Source organism: Rhinolophus sinicus, chromosome 1 (genome assembly GCF_057876585.1).
Source record: "Rhinolophus sinicus isolate RSI-liver-muscle chromosome 1, RSI-T2T, whole genome shotgun sequence".
NCBI classification, from domain to species: Eukaryota; Metazoa; Chordata; class Mammalia; order Chiroptera; family Rhinolophidae; genus Rhinolophus; species Rhinolophus sinicus.
Window position 1 is genome coordinate 127,097,327 of NC_142501.1, and position 16,931 is coordinate 127,114,257.

The window sequence follows — 16,931 nt, forward strand, 5'->3', positions numbered from 1 at the left end:
GAAGAACCTATATGTTTGTACAATGAAAAGCTTGCAATAAATGGATATCCCACTGATTGCAATAAATGGGTATCCCAAATCTCCAACTTTATACAAGCATACATTTCCAACGTTCACAAATTTAATATAAGATGCTGAATCCATGAAAGTGAAAAACAGAATTTTCAAATCCAAAGAGAATTTTAAGAGTCTCAGATTTGGAAAAGATACACAATGAGAAGGCATAAATGGTTAAGAAATCGACACGCACTTTAAAATAGAGTTTACAGTTTGAGAATATAGTAAATCCACAGTAAAAGTATAAACTCTGCATATGTTCAGATACATTAAATTTCCTAAAGTTCTTTTTTTCTGAGACTATTCCATAGATATTCTAATTTCCCAATATTTTCATAGTCAGTTATGAAAATTACATCTCGTAATGACTGATAAATCCAGGCATTACACTAAGTTGTTATTTACATGGATGAACTCAGTATCTGTCACAATCTGACACAGAGAGATGGAAAAGATCAGCACGTTCAGGATTTTCCCCAGGACTTCAGACTCTACAACACTGTTCTCGCACCAAACCCAGTGTTTCCCCTCATGTTAATACATAAATTGAAGGGGTCTTAGAAATTCACGAGGTTATTTGCTGCTCAGTAACTTTGATGTCCTCTTCATAATGTTTAAAGTAGTTATAAATATGACATAGGGGGAAACATACTGACCTATTAGACTGGGAATAAAATTCTCATCAGTAAATTATCACGGGATATATCCTGGCATATCATCTGCTTCGGAAGTTCATTGTACTGAAATAGGATGCTACTGGGAGCAAATTGTGACTTTTCTCAGAAGGAGGAGAATGAATGCAAAATATGGTCTCCGGCCTGGCTACACATTAGCATCAGTGGAAGTGAAAACTAATCTCTGTATTAATACAGCAAGGGGATAAAATCACTGCCGAACACTGGAACACCTATTGATAATAGCAATAGTTTTGAGATTACAGAAAGCTCGTAGATTCTTACAAAAATTATTGAAAGCCTTCTGTAGGGCTGAGACCACTGTGAATGTCACTACTTTCTGTTGGACATAAATGGATTTGAATCAAGAACATCATTTACTGCAACGGACCAAAAATGTCCCTGCACATAGAACACACACACACACACACACACACACACACACACACACAACACTCTCTCACACACAAATGCACTCTTATACACATGCACACACACACATTCTTATACACCCACACACTCTCACACACACACAAACATTCTTATACACACACACACACACAGACACACACACATAGACCCACAAACACACACATACATATGCTTTTAAAATCGTGAAGATTTCCCGTATGTACTGTGTTGGTTCTAAAAAACATATACGCACACAAATACACATGTGTTTGAAAATGACTAAACAAAATATCTCAGAATTCTTTTTCTTAACATCTATTTCTTTCTCCTTTTGTTTGCAAAAGTTGTTAGTCAGAATTGTGTCTTGCAACATTCTGTCATTCTGCTCTCGAGAACGTCTCCTCTGAGTGTCATTTTGCTCCAGTGCCACCTAGCGAATCCAGTATGAACCAAGTAAAATTAGAATATAATTAAAATTTAATTGTTAAACTTCTTAATCGATGTTCACTTACTCCCAAATTCATGGACTACAACTAGGAAGTGGCAGATAAAGTGCCTCAGTCGAAAGTGAGAGAAAAACATGAGCCTGCCAATCTAATTCTGTCCCTCTTTGAACTAAACAATTCGTTAGATGTTAAATCCACCCAAAAATGAATTAGTAGATGATTGTTAATGTTACAGAGGCTTCCTCCCTTAAAATATTTCACCCCACTGTATCTTTATTAGTGAGTACCTACAGGGAACCTAACAACTTTTTTAAAGCTTAATACCTGGAGAAGAGGCAAACTTTAAGTTATTAGGAGCCAAAATCATTCACATGAAACAGAAAGAGAAGCAAATTCATAAACAATAATTCAAAGTATATACTGTGAATGCGTTATGCATTCATAGAGTTACCTGTTGCATCCTGTTCCAATTGATTCTAATACCCACTGAGGTGAGCAGATAGCAACAATGAGTAACCCTGACTCATTTCCTACACCAAAATGAAAGGAACTCGAAAGTGAATGCTTGTACCCTAACCCAGAAGGTCTCATCATGCAGGGTGTGATTCTCTTAATAGGCAGGTGAGTTGATCTCATGACCCCATCCTCTCCCTCAATGTAGACTCGGAAGTCAATGACACAGAGGTCCCAAGGCAGAGTCCATCTCTAACCCCGGCCTTAGTGAGTAGCCATACAAAACTCCAAATTTTGAACCACTGAGAATGATGACTCCTTTCACATGAGTCCGACTCAGTGGTCAGCATTTGTACAGTGTCCATAACTTCAACTGTTTAATCGTCTGATTCAAGGGTCGATGGTACCTTCTTTATCAGGTAAGAAAGTTATAACAATGAAGAAGCAAACAATATTCAGGACTTTTGTTTTGTTTTGTGTTTTGCTTTTTGCCTCAATTCCAGGAATCAAATTGATTTACAAGTAGCTATAGATTCTAACAATATTTCAAGTTTCGTAAGCAGTTCAAATGTGATGAAAATAATATTCCATTATGACCTCTTGACTCTGAAAAGGCTACCTTGAAAGTGAACTTCAATGGACTATGTTACGCTATTGATGCATAAAAATGACATTATACTAGAAATTTAAAAGAAAATGTTCACGTACATGACAGTGGTTATTTTCACTTCCATCAAGCCTCACTTGTTCTTTCTCTGATTCCGTGCTTAAGTGTATCTCTGTGGAGAAATCTATATATTAGTTAAAATGAACTACTCAGGACACTGTGATACAAACTGTCGTCTCTATAAAAACAGAAAATAACATGGTATCAATTGAGAGTTAAGCTTAGTCTTTCACTGAACACTGACTGAAAAATACTTCTGATTATCTAAAACCGCAACAAACTATTTGGGAAATCACTGATGTCAAAAAGTTGAAGGCATAACAAACATGGCAAAATCCACTCACGAATTCATTCACCCAACTTCAACGAAAAAGCAGTCAGACACAAAACACATTTTATAAATACGGGAAGACAGATCAAGTCGCAGTGTACTCTGTTCTCTACCCCCTCAGAGTACCTTTTCCACAACACCCTAAGATTCAACTGCAACATCTTTCACGGTTTCCAGAATCTGTGTTACGGTTTATGCCTTTATCGGTGTACACTTTTCCTCATACCTGAAATGTTGTCCTCTACTATTCTGACAAAGTCCCTTTCGTCTTTGAGGATTCAGCACTGGGCTTTAAGGAAGAACAGAGGTAAGAGGGGACAGGCTACGTGGACACAGCTGCGAAGGAAGTACAATGCAGCATATTCTCAACGATCCCCTTACGACTGGAAAAGTCACCTCTGAAGTACATAAAGCCATAGAAAATCCAAGCAATACTTCAATATTTGGTTTCAGAAGGTGCTTTTTCAGTAACACCGAATAGAGTTATGACTAATTCTTGGGAATTAATGCAGGGCTATAAAACTAAAGTTAAGAAACCACATTTCATCTCAATAGACAATCTTTCGACCTCTTCCTACGTTTCCCATCTGGTTCAATCATTCTACACATAATCCTGCCGCCCACTCCCCAGTGTCCGCTCAATGTTACTCTGAAGGAAATCATGCTGTCAACGCATTCTGATTCTTATTTACATCAGTGTTGCTGTGGTTACAGCAAGAATGCAAATGTCTTGCTGAAAGGTATTCCGTTTGGACGTCTGTTGCATAAATGGGGTGAACATTAAGTAGGTGTTGCCACAAAATGATTTTTGGTAAGTCAGAAAACAATGGTGAAGCTGCACAGAGGTGGCATAGGGTTGAACTCTTTCTGTTTCTTTATTATGTTCTTTGCTCTCTCTGTTTTCTGGTAGCTGCGATTCACACGAGTCACAGAGCCTAGAACATCCTAACAGAAACATACCTCCAATTGGAATCTCAATAATTCTTTCTGTCTTTTTTCTTTTTTCAATTCTTAATGGTAAAAAAGGATCCTAAGACCCCAAAGTTTTCAAAGATGGTGTGTATCAAATATTCATTCTGATTAATTTCTCCGGGCAGTTTAAATAATCAAACACACCATAAGCTCGCCTGCCCACACACACACACACACACACACACACACACACACACACACACACACATAGAGTCTGCTAATCAGAACATCAAGTTAGCCTAAGATCATTGGTGTAACACACTAAGATGACGTAAATTGAAAACATACATTGACATGTTAGCAATTGGGGGTTTCCTTTAGGGAAACGTCAACATTCAAATGAGCATTTTAGGATACTGGGAAAAAGTTCGTGTATGATAATAAAATTCTGGGAACCCCTATTAAATACATGAATTCCAAACTGGGAAATTTAGAGTGTCAAAAAAAAAAGTAGAAATGTGTGCTTAGTTAAAGCGCACATTTTTTAAATCTCTTTTTCTTATTCTTGGAAATATCTTTTTGTTTCAAAAAGGGTACCAACGATGACATCTATATTATTTATGTCAAATCAATCAATTACATTTGAAAAATGAAAAAAAAAGGAATGAGGAAGAAGAAGACTGTGAGCATGTAAAAGATAACATTTTTTATCTGAAGAATGGATCAATGGGAAAGCTGAGGATAGAATGCCACAGAATATCTTGACTGCAATACATCAGAAACATTGATACCATCACGCTACAAGTATTTATCATGGTCTTCAATTTGACCTGTAATTGAAGAAGCACACAGTTGTGTTAAGAGTTCTGTTGAATGCATAATTCATTTGAAAAGGACAAAGTGTTATGAATCCATCAGCTGGGATATACAATTATAGAATAGCAGTTCATAAAAATATTCACTTCTTTCCAAACCTATGGGGGCTACTAGTGTGCCTACACTTCTTGTATCATCTACTTGACAGCCATCAAAAAGTTTCTCGATCTGCTCATGCAAAAAGGTGTATCAAACTTCTCCAAGAAACGATGTAGGATGAGTTTTCAATATGATATATGATATTGAAAGAGGAAAAATTAATTCAACAACACAGAAATATTAGATATCAAAAAACTTCTACATTTCAAAATCGGTGTAACATTTACTGAAAACAAAAATCTTAACCCTTAGGGAATGAAATCTCTAATTTCTTTTTTTTCCAATCTTAGTTTTCCTTTGGTATCTCATGCTAGACTTTAAAGGACTTTTATGAAACAGCCATTTTATCAAAGAATTAACTCCTAAAACACAACAGCCATGTGCTCTATTCAAACTCATCTCGTTGGAATAACAAATACCAGAGTAACCTATGTTATCTTGGCTGCCTGAGAATCCTGAGGAGATAAATGAGTGGCTACCGTTTATCCTATTCCAGCACTTCCTCCTGCTTCCAGGATTCTCTGGAGCAGCAATGATCTCACCTTCTGTTTCAGAGCAAATACACTGAAGCCATCCAAATGAGGTCTCTCACATTGCCTCATCGACTCCAAAATTACTTAGATGAAACCATTTTCATTCTTTCTGTGGATTATCCCCACAACTTTTTCTTTCCTCTCTGTTTAGTGCTAGTATCTTACAGCTATCACTTCTATTTCTTCATTTTCTTGCTTCCCTTTGGTCGTAAACAAGGTCAGAAAAACACATGCAAAATAATGCTGTTCCTCGATCCTGTTATGTCTTCAAGTATCCGATGCCTCCTCTTCCAGAATTCTCTGAAGAGAAGTCAGCCCCCTCTCTGCACAGAGCATGGTCTGTGGACCAGCACCTTGGTGCCCCCTCATTCCTTGTGAGACATGCGGATACAAGACCTGCTGCTATCATTTCCCCCGAAATGCAACTGCATTCGGAGTCATGGACTTTCTCATGGACATCTGGTCAGGTTATTGCCACCCTGAATAGCCCATAACTGATCCTGCTCTCTGCTTCATTCCAATGCTCTTATTTTGCTCTATAGGATACTACCCTATGAAGTAATAGCATTTTATATGGCATTAAGTTATATACATTTACAGCTGGCCACATAGCCTTAAGTTGATCGATGGTGGATAAATAGAGTTCTACGTGGCCACTTATCTCAATCCGCAAACTCGTCCCTACGAGAAGAAAAGCTTGGACATGTTTTGGTACTGGAAGCTCTCTTTCTATTCTTCCCATATTTCAAAAATTCTGCTCTTCCTTTTTCTAAACAATTATTTACTACCTTATGCTCTGTATACCTGATTCATTTTCCTTCATTGACTCCCCATAATTTCTGCCTTTGTCCTTCTTCATTCCTCTTTTATTCTTTTCCTTTCTTTATTTCCTGACTCTCGTGACGGAATATCTTGAAATGGAACAAATAATTGAGCTCCTGTGGTTGCACTCCCACTTGAATCTGTTGCTGATAACTGAGCACTATACAACTTTTGTCCTTTTCACTTCATTTTCCTCAGTAGGCGTCTAATAGGTGATGTCCTTTGGCTATTAGACTATATCATATTCATGTTTCAAGTCAACAATCAGGTGAATGATTTTATTCCACAATTCAGGTCTTACCTTCGACTTGTGCAGGAAGTACATATTTTCCTCTTTGATCGTCAGCGAACAGGAAAGGATCAACATACTTCTTTGGACGTCTTCCAGGAATACTCTGTTAAAATTTATATCCATCATGAGTTGTATAATGATGTCTAATCCATCCTAAGAACATATCTGAATTCCCCCCTTTAAAAGGAATTAGACTGAACGATAAGACAAGCATGTCTTATAAACCAAACCATCTAAAAGAAAAGCCTGGAGACGATGTCTAGACCGGCCTCCTCTTTCGTCTTCATTTGGCTCCTGTCTGACTCTAAAGTGCACATGGAACCAGAGCAAAGGCTCTCACAGACACAATACTGCTGTCTACGCTCACTTCACCAAGGAACTAACTTCAAACCCCGAAATCTACTTTGCATTCCCACCAGCATGGTAGGACACTTTGAAAATAAGTATGTGCACAAAAACGTTAAGAAGTGCACTTAATCCAAGTTTTAAATATTTCAACTGACAGAACTGCTTTAGTGCAAAAATAAGATGGTTGACATGATAAGAAACGTTGGTGTACATCACGTTGCGGATAAACAGAACTATTTTGAATTTACTTCATTTTGGTAAACAAGGGCTTGGAAAAAGCAAACTATTATTTGATAAAATGTTTTGATAGGAAAAGTGGTTGAATGAAATGGCAAGGAAGTCAGAAAAATATTCCTTTAAACTATCTTTAAATAATAGCCAAAACTTTTACGTAGTTATGAGCTCTTCAGAAATATTACAGTTTAAGTTTCCATTAGGGGAAAAAATAAGAATATATGTTTAGTAACCATCTAAAATGGGCCAGGCACTAATCATGCACATTGTATTTCTCTTCTACACAAAACAACAGATATAAAGATGGTTTCATGATGGTTACCACACTGCCTGCTTCCTGGCCTTTCTCAGACATCGGAGTAAATGACGAGCAGTGCGGTCCACTGTTGTCTCTGTCCAGCAGGTTTTGCTTCTAGACCTTCACACGACTGGCTACTTTTCATGCTTCACTTGGCAGCTTTGTCACACTCAGAGAGGACTTTTCTGACCACTTAAATTCAACTCCCACTCCCATTCCTACTGTACCCCCCTCCCCCCTTATTCTCTACCTAACAGTCTCCATTTTCTTTATGGGAAGATTGCGTTGTGTACTTGTTTTTCTGGACCTACCACGACAGCTTAACCCCCTCAACTTCTACACTCAGTGCCAAACTGCCCGGCACACGGTTGGTATCCAATAACAGACCTTTGCTTCAAGAAGGCCTCACGCCCTAAACCACTACAGACCTTTGGGACATGGCCAGTCACCGTCTCCTGAACCTTAACACCCCCAAATTAGAAATCCACATGTCCCTTCTAACTTTATCGTTCTGTTCTTGTCACCACTGCCACTCCTTGGCCTTCAGGTTACGGAAAGTGTCCCGATATTAATAAGTCACTACAAGCCACTGTGATCACTGTGTCTTATATTTCCACAGCACCCTTTACAGTTCACAAAGTGTTTGCAATTTTGCTATCACATCTGTTCATTACACATACCTGAAAGGTAGGTGTGACTACCATCGTTATGAATCAGATCACCGACATGGGCAGGTTAAAAAGTTTTCCAAGATCCCATAGTTAGTGGGTGACCAATCCAGGATGCTAACACGTTCCCAGACTTCAAATAAACTGCTTGTATCGTTAGGCAGCAGACGCATATATCAAAATCACTCCCTTCCTATCTCTTTTCACAGTTTTCACCTCAGATTTGCTCATCATTACTTTGTACTTATATTACCACAAGTTGGTTGACAGAAAGTTACCCAATGCCTGCTCTTTTAACTGAACAAGACTGCGTGGAAGGAGCGAGTAAATGCTTTCACAGACACAATACTGATCTACGTGCACATTAAACCAGCACTCAGCTCTGGTTTGGAACAATTCTTGAGTTTCGGGGAAAGTTAACTTCAGAACCCAAACTGATTCCTTATGACCTTGAAGGCTTCAGTGTTTTGTATTGTACTACGCTGCCTTCTTTCAGGGAAACTTGCAGTTAGCAGAATTGTGCTAGGCAGTCTTACTATATTCAGCACATAGCGCTTGTATTAATAATAGGTTAAGCCATGAGAAAACAATTTGTATGGGGAAATGCAGAGGTGAGAAAGTACAGTCAAAGCCTACCTCCTATGTGTCCACATCACTGAATGCTGATATTTAAGTAATAACGGTAATAAAAATAATAATGAAAGATAGTACCTCAGAATCCCTGGGTGATTTTACATCTTCTTCTTCTCCTAATCCTAATGCTGACATGTGGACTATAAAATGCAGTCACAGAAACATTAATGTGAATATTTATTACTATGCATTTTAAATACACATTCAAGTCTATCTCCATTCTTGAATATCAGATAAAAGCCATAGTAGAGAAGAATTACAGAGGGTTGATATATTTGTAAGAAGAAATGTTGGTAGTAGTTGTGATACATTTGAAGAAACTTAGCAAAAACAAAAGTACTTAATAGAAATGAATATCACATTTGGAACTACACAGGCTATATTTTTTTCTACCAACATTGAAACTATTAAAAATTCATAGGTAGTCATTGAAATACCACTTCTATTATTTTGGTGAACTCCATCAACGTGAGTCAAATTATCGTTTTTGGTGTGCTCTTGTGGAGCACTTTCAATAATATCCATACCATTTTCTTTTTTTCTGATTGCCGGTTTTGTTGGTTTGTCCTATAAACACAAAACAAAAACCCAACTTAATAACACAGCATATTCATTTACTTGCTCATTAACTCACTCATTCCATCAGTTTTCAAGACCACAAACATTAACCGTATTCATCAAATCATAGGCGCTAACCCCAGAGAAGCTGAAAATATAAATCCCAGAAGTTGTCCTAATTCCAGTCTGGTTAGAGGTACATGAGAACCGTTAGAAAAGTATCGCTGGCTGTTTGGACACTTGAACTGAATAAAGTAGAGTAAGTGCAGCTCAGGAGGTGCTGCAAAGCTGGGCTGCACCTTGAAAGTTATGCTAAGTACAGAGGGAAGGTGAGAGAAGGGATTCCAGAAAGGGCAGCAGGAACAAAACATGAGGTATGAGTCAATATAGGAAGGGAGGGTACCAAAGGAAGAGGTAAACCGGAACCACTGAGAATGGGATGGAGAGATAAAACTGCAAGATCAGAACCAAGCCAAAGAAGGCAAGTGTCAGGTAGCACATGAATTTTGCCCTCATGTCATGGACAGCCATTCATCAAGCAGAGTTGCTGCATCATTGGAAATATATTTTAGGACAGTGAGTCTAGCTGCAATTTAAACGGGAACATAAGGGATGCAATGCTACAAAAGAGTACTTCAAAATTAAATGTGAGAAAGTGAATCACGGTAGTAATTTCTAAAAAATGGCAGGCACGTAGAAAATATGAAAGTTGGTGAGTCACTGGATGTGGTGATTCCAGGGAGAGCTGGGGTCCAGGATTTTTCTTGCTTCGGTATTTCAATGGTGCTATTTGCTACGTTGGGGAAAACAGATGACAGAGTAGACTTGAGACAGTCAGGAAAAAAGGAAGTTTCGGGGCATGAGTTCACTTTGCGACATATCAAATTTGAGCCACCCAGGGGACTTAGAAGGAAAATCTGCATAGATACATTTAAGTAGAAATAGATGACTTTACTCAGAAAAAGTGTATGATTTAAGGAGATAGATGTTTATAAAACATACTCAGCTGATATCATTCAATAATGTAAAGCCTACACAGATCTTGTGAAACTTTAAAAATAAAACAAGAGCAGACGTATAGAAACGTGGGATTCAATTCTTCAATTACATATTTCAAAACCTAAAATATAAAATACCTTTTATGGATATATGTAACTTCTTATTTCTGGGATATTATCATAATAAACATTTTAAGTTTAATGAAAAAAATTGTCAATCACCAATTCATGATGCTACTAGAAGACAACTATTTAAAAATTATTTATAAAAGATAAGTTTAAAATAGTAGAAGAGAAATTCTTATGTGATTACAGAATCACAAGTCATTTTGAAGCACTGCTATATGTATGAAAGATATCCAAAACCCCGTTTTAAAATTCACATGGCTTCCTTATTTCCCTGAGAACAAACAGTACAATAGAAGTCTAATGACCTATCTACTGCATATAACATGGTAGTTAAATACTGCAGGGAAAATCTAGTGTAAGGACAGTAATAAAACGAGGATTATCCAAGTTGAAGATTTAAAAGTCTTCAAATACATCAACGATTGTCATGCAGGACTGAAAGAAGAAAGGGACTAAGAAATCAAGTGACCAGGATGTCTGAGTTTGAGATACGAAAGAATTTTCAACTTACCTTTAACAACTATGGACACCAAAATTAATAAAGTTTCTTAAGAATAATATGAAATGAACCAATTGCCGAAGAGGATTTAAAAAGTAAAAAAAATCATCTCAGAGAGAATGTTGTATACTCTGGTGATAATGTTTTCTTCCTTATGACTTTACAATAACGAGTATTTTATATTAGAAAAATATCATGAATTGTGATTTCATCCTTTGATGTGTGCATATGTGTCCACTAATGTGTCCACATATATTATTATGAAAAGATCACTCAGAATCTCTAGCCCCCAAAGCTAGGTCAGCTGCCCATCATCTCACAGCTGGGAAATGGTCCAGTGTGGGCGCAAGCCCAGGCCGCCTGGCTCCCAAGCCAGAGACCACATTCTGCTCAACCCGTTTTCTCCGCACCCAGCTCCCATGTCACGATGTCCTCTGTTTCGGTCCTCCCTTTTGTCCCCGCTTCCCGAACAAGGCCTGAAGTGAAGCCCTGTGCTAGGCACACAGAGAACAGAGAGCAGGGGCTGCTGAAGTCTGTGTGCCCTCGCAGCCCGGCTCAGTCCGATCCTCCCCTGGAGCACGCTGCAGACTGGAGCCCGGAGAGGTGCCCCGCATCAGTGCTGATGGCAAATCAGCTGGCTGTCCATCCATAGGGGACCCAATAAACAAGTCATGTGACTTCTGCGCAGTGGAATTCTCTGCAGCCACTGCAAAGAACAAAGAAACCCCTTGGAGAGCAACATCCAGACATATTGTTAAGTGAGGAAGGCAAGAGCAGAAGACACGTTTTAAATGAGCCATTTGATTGTTTTTAAATATGTACCACGATCTTAATGTCATTGACTGATGAGTGCTGTGATAGTATTCTTTGTTCAGTGAGGTCACAGTACACAAAACATAAAATCGACCATTTTAAAGGGAAAAATGGAGGAGAGTTTTGTACATTCACAATTATGTACAACGATCATCTCTAGTTCCGAAACATTTCATGACACCAAAAAAGAACCCCATTCCAATTAAACAGTCACTCCCCATTCCCGCCACCACCAGCCCCAAGAACTACTAATCTGCCTTCTGTCGGTATGGATTACCTTATGCTGCACATTTCAGATAAAAGGACTCATATAGTTAAAATTCTTTAAATATCAGTTCTACTGAAATAATAATTTATGTACTTTTTCTTTTAGAGAATTGCAGCTTAAATTTATTTTCTCATTCAACGAATAGCGATTAAGAACCTCATTTACATAATCAGAAATTTTAATTAACGAGAACCTGTACAAAATTCTCATTTATTTCTGCTGTGTTTATCTTCAAAAAACTCAAATGTAAATGATTAAATGCTCCAATAAAGACATGAGGTGGCTGAATGGATAAGAAAACAAGATCCATATATATATGACATCAAATTTAAAAGTTTTGCACAGCAAAGGAAACCTTCAACAAAATGAAAACACAACCAAATGAATAGAAGATATTTGCAAATAATACATCTAATAAAAGGTTAATATCCAAAATACATAAGGAACTCAAAAAACGTAACACCAAAAACACAACAATGAATTAAAAAATGGGAAGAAAACCTGAGTGGACTTTTCTCCAAAGAAGTCACACTGGTGGCCAAGAGACGTAATGAAAAGATGTTCAATGATACTTATCATGAGAGCAATGCAAATTAAAACGCACTGAGCTATCACTTCACACAGTCAGAATAGCCATCATCAATACATCAACAGACAAGTGTTGGTGAAGAGGTGAAGAAAAGGGATCCCTCGTGTGCTGTTGGTGAGACTGCAAATCAGTGCAGCTGCAATGGAAAACAATACGGAGGTCCCTCAAAAATTGAAAACTAGAGCTACCACGAGACCCAGCATTCCTGCATCCAGGTATTTATCCAAAGAAATCCAAAACATTAATTCGAGAAGATACTTGATGTCATAGGTTTGTTGAGCATTATTAGCACTAATCAAGATACAGAAGTAAGCTAAGTGTCCATTGAGCAATATTGGATAAAGAAGAGTGGTACCTATACGCAGTCTCACAAGCAAGTTTGTGAACTTCCCACCTAGCTCTTACATAGGCAGCACTGTACAAACAGCTCGATAAGGTTTCATAACCTTGGTATATCAGTGTCTCACAGCTCCAGTTGTGTCGATGGGGTGGTATCTTGCTGAGTGGTGTTCATCTTTGTTGCTGCGTGATTTTGTGTGCTGTCGCGACAATGTCTGAGGTTGAATTAGAACAATGAACACATATTAAATTTCTTGTTAAACGTGGCAAGAGTTGAAGTGAAATCTGGGACATTTTAGTCCAAGTTCATGGGAATAATGCCATGAAGAAAAAGACTGTCCGAATGGATTAAACGTTTTACTGAGGGGACAGAATGCGCCATGATGAAGACAGGTCAGGGTGGCCAGTAACAAGCAGAACTGATGAAAACATTGCAAAAATTCATTGAATTGTGCGTGAGAATCGTGGGCTGATTGTGACTTTTTACTTCTGTACCAAACTAAACATCGATACAGACACAGTTAGGAAAATCTGAACTGAAAATCTTGGCACGAGAAAGGTGTGTGCAAAAATATTCCCAAAGTAGCTCACCAATGAACAAAAGCAAAGGAGAGTGAAGTTTGCCAACACCTTTTGGGAGGCAAGACGATGTCTTGGGCCATGTTGTCACTGATGATGAAACATGGGTGTACCAACACAACCCTGAAACAAAGCGTCAAAGTGCACATTGGATGTCAGCCAATGCACCACGACCAAAATTTCCGTCAGCCCAAATCAACAGTCTAAACAAGTTGCTAACCTTTTTTGATATCAGAGGGATTATTCATTATGAATCTGTACAACTGGACAAACAGTGAACCAAGTTTATTGTCTGGAAGCGCAGAAAAGGCTGCCTGAAACAGTTAGATAAAAACGACCTGAATTTTTTGAGAACGATTCATGGCTCTTGCATGACGACAATGCACCATCTGACACGATACTGTGTCTAAGGGAGTTTTTAGCCAGTAAACAAATAAATGCTTTGCAATACCCTCCCTACTCACCTGATCTGGCCCCTAGTGATTTCTTTCTTTACCCAAAGACAAAGAAAATATTGAAAGGTAGACATTTTCATGACATTCATTACATCAAGGCTAATATGACAACAGCTCTGATGGCCATTCCAGAAAGAGTTCTAGAATTGCTTCAAAGGGTGAACTAGGCACTGGCTTAAGTGCATGGCTTTGAAGGTGACAATAGTGATATTCATCAATGAAGCACGCAGCATTTATTCAAGGATGAGTTCGTGGACTTAACTGTCGAGCGTCTTATACACTAAAATATTACTTGGACACTTAAAAAGATTTGAAATCTTACCACTGGCAACAACATGGGTAGACCTAGCTGGTATTATTCTAAGTCACATAAGTCACACAGAGAAAGACAAATACCACATGATTTCACTTATTTGTGGAATCTAAAACACAATAAATGAACAAAGAAAAGAGAAAAAATTCATGAATACAGACAACAAACTGATCACGGCCCGCTGTGAGGGCTTTTGGGGGGCTGGGTGGAAAAGTTAAAAGGATTAAGATTCCAAATAGGCAGTTACAAAAAGTCATGAGGCTGAGAAGTACTGCAAACATAGTCTAGTCAATAATATTGTAATAACTACATATGGGGCCCAGGGGACCACACTGATAGGGGATCACTTTGTAAGGTATATAAATGACTGACCTCTACGGTGTACACCTGAAGCTAACATAATACTGAATGTCAACAGAAACGGAAATAAAAGAAATTAAAAACAACAAGAAAAAATTTCTGAAATCTGACATTTTACCATACGGTTATTAAGAATCACTGTTTCTAGAATCATCATTTTAGGCAGAACATGTACTTTTCCATCAGATGAAGACATTTAAATATATTCATAATGCAATGATTTAGCATACAGTGGAATCCCTTTTAATATGGGTTTTGAGATAAAGAAATTCAGTTCTAATTTCCGCAATTTCCACTATTATTTTAATCTAAATGATGGACCCAGCACACGTGCAACTAATATGAAATAATATCAAATGTTAAATGAATGTAACTGAAGAACTAAGTAACAAGAAAGAAACAAGAAAACATCTCCTCCTCACAACTATATGATACCAAAATAAAGAGTGTAAAAAAAGAAACCTGTATAAGATATGCTATGCAGTTTTAAAACTGCAAGGCTTCAGAAAGATTTCAGGACTATTACAATAAGTAACTGGATCCATTAAAGATTTCATTTAGGCAAGTGTATAAAAGTCACGCTGGTGTAAATAAGTGTCGCATTAAGAATCTTTCCCTTTCATCAAATATCATATCTCCTCTGCTGTGAGAAACCTCCCAATATAATTGTCCTATCACAGTGTATTTCCCAGCCCATTCTGGTTTTTCGTCCCCATCTTCAGTACTTAGAAGGGTTTAAACAAACAAACAAACAAACAAACAAACAAACAAACAAAAAACACCTCAACTGGTCCTATCTTATAAACTGGTTTACTCCACCAATTTCTAATACAAACATAAAACAATGGTAGGTGGACCCATACTAAACTGTAAGAGAAAGTACTACACAAAACCAAATGCAGAGTAAGGAACTTAATTTCACACAGGTGCACTTTACCTTGGGATCAACATTGAAGTCTTTATCCTGTGATGTAGACCATGAACCATCAATGTCATGTTTGTAGGGAAAACTGTGGGGTAAAGATACAGAAGAAAAATAAGTGAGTTCCTTCCTTTACAAAAGCAACAACAACAAAAACAGTGTGGTAGTTCAGCTATCTGCATATCAAATGAAGGGCCTTGATATAATTAAAATTTGGCCTGTTTGAAAACAGTTTTCCGTGCTCTATTTCTGCCTCCAACTCTCCCAACCTATGAAAGAGTGTGAAGGTACACACTCTAAGTTTCCACAGCAAACAGTCACAGCGAATGAATTGGCAAAGCCTGAGATTGCTTTGTGTTCACCAGAAGTCCTGAAGGCTGCACTGAAAATCCAATTAATGGCTGACATAACTTTTGTAACCTGAACTGCGAGGAATCTGATAACCTAAATCGTGGTGGAAAGATACGCTGGCACTTCTCCAATGTCTGCCCCGCTTCAGAGACTCATCTGTGTCACTCAGAAATGGCAGTCTTGGTTCTTTAACATGGAAAGCACTGACTAAGACGACCCCATTCTTTCCTTTCACCCTAAAACAATAGAGTGAGTTCCCTGAAATGTTTGCAAGTTACAAGCACAAAAGTCAAAGAACAAATGTGTATGTTGTTAGCCTTCCCACTCCCAGCTCTCTCATCCTCAGGGCTCCCTGGCAACCTCCAACCTTGAAATCTGCAGCCTATGAAGGCGCAGACTCCTGAAACAAGGACGGCCTCAAACGACCCACTATTTCCCTGCTCCTGGGAAGCAAGCTAAACCGAGTCTCGGTCATCCACTCCCAATGCAGGCATGTTACCAACTCCCCATCTCCATCACTGATCTGACAGTCAGTCCTTTCTCTGCCCAACCCTCCATGCACATGGGAAGGACATGAGGGAGTTGGGAAAAGCGGTGGAGGGGACGAGACACCTGCCTTGGGCCACAGATCTCTGTAGTTCTGCAACCTCTCCAGTAACCTAGGGCTGGAAAGGATCTAAGGCCCCTCTGTAAGCTGGGGTGCAGGTAGGTGGCACCACATTCCTACTTGCTCTAAAGAGAACCTTTGCAGTGGCCCAAATTATTTTAATATTTCAGATAGATACTTTGAATTTTCTAGTTTCCCCAAATGAAAAAGCAGCAACGTGAGCAGTACGCCCTTGGAAGCCTTATTTTTATCTACTTTTCTACACAACTGCCAACATCCTGTGTCAATCTTATTTTGATTTGTGTTAACTTGTCACCAAGCCCACTCTTCTGAACCCTTTGGCCTGATCGGATCTGTGATCTCTGCTCTAAAACCCGTTTTTCTATTGCGAACCACT

The 16,931-nt window shown here is 38.4% G+C and overlaps 1 protein-coding gene across 1 annotated transcript in view; it reads right to left on the bottom strand.

Annotated features, from left to right (window-relative positions):
* The window catches only part of LOC148759262 (ankyrin repeat domain-containing protein 26-like), a 44,074-nt gene that overhangs the window by 3,652 nt on the left and 23,491 nt on the right, over positions 1-16,931 (bottom strand). Inside the window, exons 6-7 of the mRNA XM_088794007.1 lie at positions 15,592-15,664; positions 1,438-1,572 (exon numbers count right to left, since the gene is read on the bottom strand). Of these exons, the coding sequence (XP_088650133.1) occupies positions 1,438-1,572; positions 15,592-15,664 (208 nt within the window). The remainder of the gene's footprint in view (positions 1-1,437; positions 1,573-15,591; positions 15,665-16,931) is intronic.